The following is a 10862-nucleotide window of genomic DNA, read 5'->3' on the forward strand; positions in this document are numbered from 1 at the left end:
TGTTTTGGGGTTTTCTGATGTCCTGCGGAGAGCTACAATTCCGAGACTGGAACCGGACGCCTGTACCTGCAAAATAACGGAGACTCCTGAGAGCTCCGCCTCCAACGGTCAAGTTAGTACCTGATTAAGGAGTAATTAATACAGAAATTAAAGTAATAAGGTCTCTCTAGGTGAGAGTATTTAATGTAGGTAATCTGCTTTGCTAGCGAGATCTGCCGGTTATTAGTGTGTTCCGTAATGTTTCTCCTCCGTTCCGTTCATTATTCCGTCCCTTGATTAATGAGGATTAATCGAGTATTTATAGCCTTGGGAAGCGTGCAACTCTCTAGGTTTAAGGTAAACCTAGGGCCGATCGGGCTTCTAGACTGAAATGGGCCTTGATGGCCGGTTGTCCCATTTGGCATGGGTGGACACGTGGCGGAACCTGGTTGGTCCACTTGTCAAACGGCGCTTGGTGGATAAAAATCCCCTAATCAGTATGTGCGACCATTCACAACATAGTTAATAGAGGGTGCACAACCTTCAAAAACATCATTAAACAATGGGGATCTATCAAGAACATTAATATCATTACGACTACCTGGTGTCCCAAAAAAGGCATGCCAGATCCAAAGATCATATGATGCCACAGCTTCCAAGATTAATGTGGGTTTACCTGGTCTTCCAGAAAACATACCTTTTAATCGAAGTGGACAGTTTTTCCACCTCCAATGCATACAATCAATAGAACCTAACATGCCAGGAAATCCACGACGTTCACCAATCCTTAGTAGTCTTACTAGATCTTCTTCATTGGGCTTTCGAAGGTATTCATCACTAAAGTAAGAGACTATTCCTTCCACAAAATGCTGAAGTGAATCTCTTGCAAGAGATGCACTAATCCGAATGTAGTCATCCACAGAATCAGCGGAGGTGCCATAAGCTATTAGTCTCATAGCCGCGGTGCATTTTTGTAATGCAGAGGCACCAAATCTTCCTGTAGCATCTTGTCTTTGCTGGAAGAAGGGATGACGTTCTTCTAAAGTTTGCTTAATTCGTTGAAATATATGTTTGTTCATGCGAAATCTCCGACGGAATAATTGTGGAGGGAACACAGGATGGTCGGTAAAGTAGTCATTCCATAAACGACTGTGTCCATCCTCACGATCCCTTGGAACGGGAACCCTTGGTGGCCTTGGCACTTGATTAAACATTTGATATACTTCAACTGGATTGGACATAAAAACTTCATCCATCATTCGATCGAACTGGCGATTGGCTTGCCTTCGTCTTTCATATCGTTGGGTTTGGCTATTTTCTGAATTGGAAGAGGAATTAGAAGAGTTGGAGCTATCGTCAGATGACATGTTTTAAAACCAAATTTGATATGAGAATGGAAGGTAGAAGTATAATAGGGGGAAATGGATGGTTGTTCAAGGGAATCCCACTCTGATGTATCCATCTTATAGAACAAGTGTGTATGATATGTAGTAATTTTTTTGTCTTATATGGTAAATTTGAAGTCTTGCATGCATGCAATGATTCATAAAGTAGTTAATAATTTTTAAAAGTAATGGAGATGCATGCCTTTGCATTGTCACTATCACCTTAACATTGTTATGTACGTCAAAGCAAGTGATGCATGCTACTATTTCCTTTTCAGTGTTAAGTACATCAGTGAACAAAATTCACTATTACCTTTTCAGTGTTAAGTACATCAATGTCTAGTATTTAATATTTGCTTTTCAGTGTTGGGTACATCAAATACTTTACAGTGTAATGTAAATCAATGTACATCTTTTGCAGTGATATATCAAAGTGAATCAATAGGTTTAGTCAGATCAATAATAATTATATGTTATTATATAAAAACTTTAATGTATTGAATAATATTATTAAGCTTATAATACGATTATAAGAAGAGACATGTAATTTAACTTAATAACTCCATAAGTATTCAAACTACAAATCAGACCTTAAGTACATAAAAAAGAACAATAAAAAAGGAATTATTTGAAATCAACCAACATTACGACAATAATCAACCATACACTAATACATTAGTCTGAGGGGAACAACTTCTTCAACAAAGTGCTCCTTAATTCTTGATCTTCCGAAGATAAGTTTGGCTTTGAATCGAGGTGTTTAAATAACTCCATATTAATTTTTCTTTGCTTCCTTGCTTCTTTCTCCCTTTCTAGTTGCAACCTTGTAAGTTCAACTTCATTTTCTGATTGCCTTAGAAGGTTCATGTTCTGGGCAGTGTCCAACCATTGTTGCCATGCTCCACTTGGCATGTTTGGCACCTTGCTCTTTCCTTTATTTTTACTAGATTCGTTGCTAGAAGGAAAGCCTGAATACCCAATATCACCACTGGTTGGTGTTTCTGGGTTTGATGAAGAGGAGTAGTTTCCAGCTTCATTGATACGAGATCTCTTTGAGTCACTTCCTTGAGTGGATGTCTTTTCCTTGCATTTTTTTAACAACATCTTCACTTGGTTTCCATGCTTCATGTTGTTTTAAGATGTCCCAAACATGCTTGTCTTGAAAGGTTTTAGAGCATAATGAAGACTTTGTTTTGTCGTTAGCATATATACTATATGCTAATTTCATAACATCTTCATCATTCATACCACTTCCCTTTTTTGATTCAGCATGAGCATGTGAGCCACAAAATTTAGAACATGAAGCATTAATCCTTCTCCAACGGTTTCTAAGTTGCTCCGTACCCCTCATTTTCAACAAATCTTCTCGTGTTACCCGATCAGTACCTTCTTCGAAACACCTTTGTTTGTATAGTCTAACATTATTATACATTTCTTCAATTTTCCTCCAAAAAACATCCCCCTTTTGGTTAGTGTTAGTTTTTTTTATTTTGACTAACCTCAAGCCAAGCCTTCACAAGAACCACTTCTTCAGCTTTTGACCAAAAAATTTTCCTTCCATCTTGATTGCCTCCTTCATTACCTCTTTCATTACCTTCGCCTTCTTCAACTTCTGGTTCATTTTCGTCATCTGATGCATTCGATGTGTATGAACAATCGAAACTCGAAAATGCACCATCACCTTGTGACATAGAAAAATGTTGAGACATGGGAAATGTTGAATCAATTTGAGAGATTTGAATATTTTCAAAAGATGGGATAACATTTGGAGAATTTGAATAATTAGGATTTTGTGGTGGTTGAAAAGGAAACGGAGTGAAAGTACTTGGATTTGAGAAATTGAGATTTTGTGAACCGTAATTCGGAAAATTTTGAAAATTTGTATCTAAATCTGAGTTGAGATCAATTGGAAGATTAGAATAGTAAGGTTGAGGATTTGGATTATTTTGGGGCTGTGATGAGTTATGAGATTTTGTGGATTTTTTTTTTTCTGTTAGATTTTGGAATGTTCATCTTAACACAATTTGCCAATAAGAAGAGTAATTTTCACTTAAAAAAAGTTGTTTCAAAATACTTCAATATTGGGCTCATTTTATAGAGAAAAATAAAATAGAGCCGTTGGTGTATTTTTTTTTTTTTTTCAGAATTGTATTTTAAAAATTATGGCCGTTACAAAAATTACAACGGTTATAAATTCAGAGCAAATCTCAACCATTGATATTTGTATTACGTGTCAAAATCTTAGCCATCCATGTCAACCAAAAAGCAAAAAAAAAATTGCATGACCAAGCTATGATAACCGGTTATTGAAATAACCAGGTTATTAATATTTTCCACCAAAATTTTCTCTCTCCTCATTATTTTATTATTTTCTCACAATCTCTCTCCTAATAACCACCCCAAGTGGTTATTTGCTGTGTCTACTCTAATATCAGTCGCTTCACAAATTTTTGTATGTGGCTGGCCACACTGTGGCCAGCAACAATTTTTATTTTTTATTTTTTTATAAAAATACTACTATTCTTCTCTCTCCTTTTTTTCTTATCTTCTTCTCCAAGTCAAATCACACATCACCAACAACCATATATCAACTCCACTCATTTTCTCTCTCATCTTTTCTTAGCATCTTCTTCAAGCCAAACCACACATCACTAACAACCATATCTCTACTCTACCCATTTTCTCTCTCCTCTTTGCTAAATTGCTACAATTAAAGCCCGAAATTGTAGAAATTGGGTGTCAAATTGTTCATGAACAATATTTGAAGTAGTGAAATCGATGAGAACCAAAGAAATTTGAGCTCTTTCTTTGTGAAAACTCAAATCGAACATTCTACGTCAAAAATTGTAGGGTGTTACTAGTTTGGTCAGGGGTTACTTATAGGGTGTTATTGGTTTTGGTCAGGGGTTACATGTGGGGTGTTACTGTTTGGTCAGGGGTTACTTGTAGGGTGTTACTGGTTTTGATCAGGGGATACTTGTAGGGTGTTACAGGTTTTGGTCAGGGGTTAGGTTACTTGTAGGGTGTTACTGGTATGGTCAGGGGTTACTTGTAGGGTGTTACTGGTTTTGATCAAAGGTTACTTGTAGGGTGTTACTGGTTTTGGTCAAAGGTTACTTGTAGGGTGTTACTGGTTTGGTCAGGGGTTACTTGTAGGGTGTTACTGGTTTTGGTCGGGGGTTACTTGTAGAGTGTTACTGGTTTGGTATGGGGCCTACAAACAACCCTTTTTTTTTTTTTTGAAACCAACCTACAATCAAACCTTGAATAAGTAACAAGTAACCATTGAATAAGTAATTCATACAAGTAACCTTTGAAGTAACTCATATAAGTAACCCTTGAATAAGTAACTCATACAAGTAACCCTTGAATTAACCCATAAAAGTAACCCCTAAAAAAATTATAAAAAAAAAGTACCCTTGAAAAAAAAATATAACTCTTGAAAAAAATAATATACAAGTAACCCCTGAAAATACAAGTAACCCTTGAATAACTAATCCATACAATTAACCCCTGAAAAAAAAAATACAAGTAACTCCTGAAAAAAAAAAATACAAGTAACTCCTGAAAAAAAATTACAAGTAACTCCTGAAAAAAAAATACAAGTAACTCCTGGAAAAAAAAAAATACAAGTAACCCTGACAAAACCAGTAACCCCGTTATGCGTGTGAACAGTAACACCGTTATGCGCGCGTCAAAATCCGTTATTTTTACTGACTTGACAGCAGGCCACACCGTGCCTGCTGCACCAAAAAAAGCTCTGCAGTCGCTTTATCTGACTTTTATTTTCGAAAGTTTCCAAAATAAGTACTCCGTGGTACTTCTCTCCGTTTTTAAATACTTGCTCCATTTCTCCATGCGCGGAGTTTTAGGAGAAATTGTAGAAAGTAATAAAATATGGAGGTAGTGGGGTATTTGAGAAAATAAAAAAATGTAAAAAGGAAAAGTAGTAGAAGAATAGGAGGAGAGAGATTATTATATTGGATCCACTAAGTGTGAGAAATGAATTAAATATTGTAAAAGCTTTCCATAAAAAGAAATAGAGCAAGTATTTAAAAACGGCCGAAAAAGGAAAGTGGAGCAAATATTTAAAAATGGAGGGAGTAATAAACAAACTTTTTCATGATTTTTTGTACTACCCCCGTTAGGTTATGTGTAACGATTAGATTTTTTCCTCTCTGTTTTATGTCAAATCGTTGCACATAACCTATAACGGAGGTAGTAGTTATTTGAACGACCCCAAATATATATTTTCTGTAAACAAAAATTATACTCGTGTTATCTTTTTGTCCAAATACATACGAGTATTAATTCAAAACCTTATACGGAGTAATTAAGTATAGTTAGAGTTTAATATAATGGGAAAATGTAAACTAATAATCCCACCTTTAGTCGGTCTTCCATAAACAGTCCCACCTTTTGAAATTCCAGAAACAATCCCACCTTAAACCCCCATCTTCCATTAACAATCCTTTACCAGTTGTATTGTTTTGATAACCGGTTTTCATAGGTTATAAGACACGTGTCAGGTTTTAATAGGTTTAACTTCTTTTTTTTTAAATAAAAAACAAACTAATAAAAAAAATAATAATAATAATAAAAAAAAAACAAAACCAAAACCCCCAGCCTAGCCACCGTATCCCTTCCCCATCCTGCCACCGCATCCCCTCCCCATCCCCGCCCTTGCTTTTCCCGGCAACCCAACCTACCCTTTCAAGGCGCCGGAACCCAACCCCTGAAGCCCGAAATCAGCACTTGCAGCCGCCTAGCTTCCCCAAAAACCCAACCCAATCCGCAGCCCAGAACCCCTCTTTCTCCTTCTCCTTCTCTTTCTCTCTTCTCTTTGGTATGTTTCACTCTCCTCTGAATTCATCAATTCATTCCCTTTCAATTCGATTTTTTAGATGATTGAAATAATAATTTGCATTTAATTTCAAACCAAAAATTGAATTGGAGACGATGGGTGACGTTTTTCAGGGCCGGAGTAGACTATTTCGTGGCTGGGGTGGAGTATTTCGTGGCTGAGGATTGAGTTTCAGCCTTTTAGGGGGCTGGTGTGGGGATTTTGTGGCAGTGGGTGGATTTTTCGTGGTGGGGGTTGGGTTTCGGGGGTGGTTATTGGATTTTTCGGCGTGGTTGGTGAGTTTCGTGGTGGCTTGGTTGTGGGGGTGGCGGTAAGGAGTGAGTGTTGGGTGGTGGTTGGACTAGTGGCTTGAAAAGGAGTATAGTTAAAATAAATAAATAAATAAATAAAATAACCTGCTTAACAAGTTGTAGGTCAATGGGATCGTTAGTGGAAGATGAGGCTCAAAAGTGGGATTGTTTCTGGAATTTCAAAAGGTGGGATTGTTTATGGAAGACCGACTAAAGGTGGGATTATTAGATTACAATTTTCCTAATATAATTTGACTATTTCTTACGAAGTACCATATTTATTATATTACCTGATCTTTAATTTGTATCTAATGAATCATACATAAATAATAACTCAAACCACTTTAAAAATAGATAATTTAATTATTCAGACATTGTAAAATATTGTGTTTGAGGGATATTTTCCATAGAAATACTTAGCAAGTTAGCAACCTAGCGGGCTTAGCTTATTTTATAGGAGTACTTCGTATACAAAGAACTAGTCCTTCCATCCCTAAATTACGTTCCTACTTCTCTCTATTATATGAGGAATGCTAGAAGTAGGAATATAATATAAGGACGGAGGGAGTACTACGTATGTTATAATATATTCCTCTTGATATTACTTTAGTTTTTCACTGCACGTTATCACTAAAAACTGACTGCATATAATCATATACTACCTTTGTTTTATATTTTTTTTTGCAACTTTAGAGTATTATTTGTGAGATGTTGCAAAAAATATGAAAATGAGATAGTAGTTGGAATTGACAAACTGGCAAATTAAGATTTTAAGGGTCGTTTTTTTAAATGATAATTTCTCATTACAAAATTAACTGAATAAAAGGTGCTTTCTGACAAGTAGTTTAGGTTTAATACATTAGATGACAATAACATCAAATGAACATCAATCATTTTTACTAATTCAAACTTGTATTTTTTTTGTTTCTTACAGATTCGCCAGTATAAAAGCTAGTACATATGCCATACAGTATTTATTAATCCTTATTTTTACTGAATATAGAGTATTACTCTCTCCATTTTTAAATGCTTACTTCACTTTTTTTTTGGCCTTTTTAAATATTTGCTCCATTTTCTTATTTGGAAAACTTTTACAATATTTAATTCATTTTTAACATGAATAGTATTTTATTAACTAGGTTAGATCCCGTGCCATGCACGGTTTTTTTTTTACTCTTTATTACGGTGTATTAATTTAAAATTATATTTAAATATATAATAAATAATTTGGTCCAAAATAAATTTCTTATTTTATTCCAAATCAAGCAACTTAAAATATTATTTTTTTTTATCCTTTTTGATTGCATATTGTATTTTTGTATTCAAGCTTTCTTATATTTTGAACCCTAATGGCATATTATTTTTTATTCTATGTTTGATAATTTTTCATTACTAATTAAATGTTAGCTTGAACGATACATGTTCATGATTTTTACTATAAATAATCATACATTTAAAAGTAATTGTTTATTAAGGAATTTGTATAAAGATATGGTTAGATATCTAAGTTGCTAAATATATTATTTTATAATTATTTCTATTAATTTTTGGAAGAAAATATTTGCATATATTCTCTATGAATTTTTTTAAAAGTTTTTTTTTTAAAAATATACTAAGGACACACCAGAAGATGACTCGTGTTATTGCAGATGTGTCTTTTAGTATATAGTTATTGATTTCTTATTTTGTCTCCTCCAATTCTCTCCACTACTTTTGCTTTTTACAATTTTATATTCTTCCACCTACCCCACTACCTCTATATTTTATTACTTTCTTCAATTTCTCCTAAAACTCCGCGCATGGAGAAATGGAGCAAATATTTAAAAAAAGGGGAGTACTTTTTTTTTCTCCTTTTTGCCTAAGAATTATAGGTGTCCATAATTCGGATTAAAACCGAAATCCAATCCAATCTAATCCAAACCAAATAATCAATTCGGATTGGATCTGAATTTTAAATTGGATCAGATTGAGATTTTTTGAAATTTCTGATTTTCAAATTGGATTGGCCCTAATCGGATCCAAACCAAACTGAAAATCAAATTGTCAAATTAAGCATGTATGAATATGACCCAGATATGAATTGCTTGCTGTCTTAAACTCTTTAAGTTCTTGCGGATATTTGGTACATGGTGTTTTTGTTGTAAATGGTTTGCCTAGTAGTTGTACTAGTGTTGATTAATATTGATTTGATGTAACAAATAATTTTAGTCATGACTATTTTCAAGAATTGTATTAATATTAAAGCTTGGACACATGTTATTTTTGTATTGCATATTTTATTTTATTTTTATTATCATGAGTCAACTAGATGCTAAAAAGTAATGTACTTTAATTAGGATTATTGAATCGGATCCAAATAACCAAATTTTAATTTGGATTGGATTGGATTGTATAAAAAGAGTAATTCGGATCGGATTGGATTGAAAACATGAAAACCGAACGGACTCCCTATTGTAATCTTTTGGTGAAAGCCGAAAAGAAAACCTTAACATATGCATTATACAAGTACTTTCAAGTTTCAATTAGTTTCAATTATTATTACACATACTAGATGTAAAATCAGCACTTTTATTTCTTTCCTTGCTCCGACTTTCTAGTACTCATCTAAAACCTTGTTTATTACGTAAGAAATAATAATAACCTGGAAGAAATCTACAAACCTGGGACTACTAATTGCATCTTGAAATTATAGGCACCGTGCCATCGTTTTCTCTCATCCAACTAACTATATGACATACGAGGCAATCAAGTCAATTACCTCATCCTGTTTATTAATTAGGGATCAATCCAAATTAGCTCGCTATTGGTTGTTGCTAAAACGTACTTAGACTTGGTCGCACCTACTATCACTACTACAAAATTTGCAAAAAGACCCCTAATAAAAGACCCATTATTTACATAACGGATTTGTTTGATTTTGAGATCATATATTAATTATAACTGGTCTGTAATGTTTATTTGCACGTGATAAGAGACCCGTTCTAAAACGTAACGGGCCTCTTACAAATTTTAGGGCCACAAATTAATTAGCAGAAAAAAGAAGAAGAATGCACAGGCCCGTTGTCAAACCTAACAGGTCTCTTACGTGTATTAGACTATTAGAGGTCCACATATGACAGTGATGGTTTGTCTTCTCTTTTCATTTCATTTTCTTTTTAATTATTTTATCCTCCCAACTTACATACGGTTCTCTCTCCTCAAAACCCTAACCTTAGCCCTAAAATCAAAATCAAATTCGCCGTCTTTTCCTCTTCTTTCCTCCATTGATGTTTTGCAAATATTCAATGGAAGTTTACTCATCAGATCTAAGGTACTCATCAGCTCTTCTACTTTCAGAAAAAAAAAAAAATGTAATCGTTCTTCCTCCTTACTGTTAATTTATGGTTTGTGGGAAACTTATATTTGTATCATTATTAAAAATGACTCTGTATCTCTACTCTCTGAAAAAAATAGGTAATAATGTTTTTCTTTGATGGTTTATTCCTTTCCAAGAAAGGTACTCATCAGATCTCTAACTTCATCTACTACTAATTTCTACTATTTCTTTTACTTAATTTCTTTTGCATTCACACAATTACTTTTTTTTAAAAAAAAAGTTTTAGTTTTTCTCAATTGAAGATCTAATGGGAATCACTATGCGGTTGTGTATCCTTATTTTAGATTTACATATACCAGAAATTTTGTTTGGTGATTGTTCAATTTTATGGTAATTGGTAAAATTCTTAATTGATTTTTTTTTTTTTTTTTTTATTGTCATTTGCGAAGTGTCAATTGGAGCCTATGGATATCTCATTGGTAATTCCGTCGCCGAGGAAATGAGTGATCTTGGAATAGTTAACAATTGGAGATTTGGAGCTCGAAACTATGTATTGCAGCTTGTATTATTTGGAGCGCTTTCCTTTTCACCATGGAGCTACCGCAACTTTTAACTTATCTAAGAGTTTGAGGCATTTTTCCTATTGATTACTATTTTTTAAATTGATTTGATGATCTTAAATTTGCTTCACTTACACTCTTGTACCTTATACTTTGTATAATGTATAATCTTTGTTGTACCAATGTCGACTAAAATGAAAATTGTAATTTAGTTTTGATGGATTGTGTTTATTATAATTATGAATTCATATTTATTCATTTTGATATTGGGTTTTGTTGTTATTAAAAATAAATAAAAATTAATTGGTTACGTTGAGCTATATTTTTTTTAATAAAATTAATGGGCTAAGAGACCCCATTTCTCTAATAATGGATCTCTTACAGTCTTACATAGTAATATAACAGACCCCCTATCTTTGATAACGGGTCTCTTCTTCCTTAAAAACAGACCCCTCCTCATGAGGTGGT

At 33.8% G+C, this 10862-nt stretch overlaps 1 protein-coding gene across 1 annotated transcript; it reads right to left on the minus strand.

Annotated features, from left to right (window-relative positions):
* Window positions 1–473: 473 nt before the first annotated feature.
* On the minus strand, window positions 474–1346 carry LOC110720066. Its single transcript, XM_021899069.1, has one exon. The coding sequence runs from the start codon at window positions 1344–1346 to the stop codon at window positions 474–476; it is 873 nt and encodes a 290-aa protein (XP_021754761.1).
* Window positions 1347–10862: the final 9516 nt, after the last annotated feature.

Source organism: Chenopodium quinoa, unplaced genomic scaffold, assembly GCF_001683475.1.
Source record: "Chenopodium quinoa cultivar QQ74 unplaced genomic scaffold, ASM168347v1, whole genome shotgun sequence".
Lineage (NCBI taxonomy): Eukaryota > Viridiplantae > Streptophyta > Magnoliopsida > Caryophyllales > Amaranthaceae > Chenopodium > Chenopodium quinoa.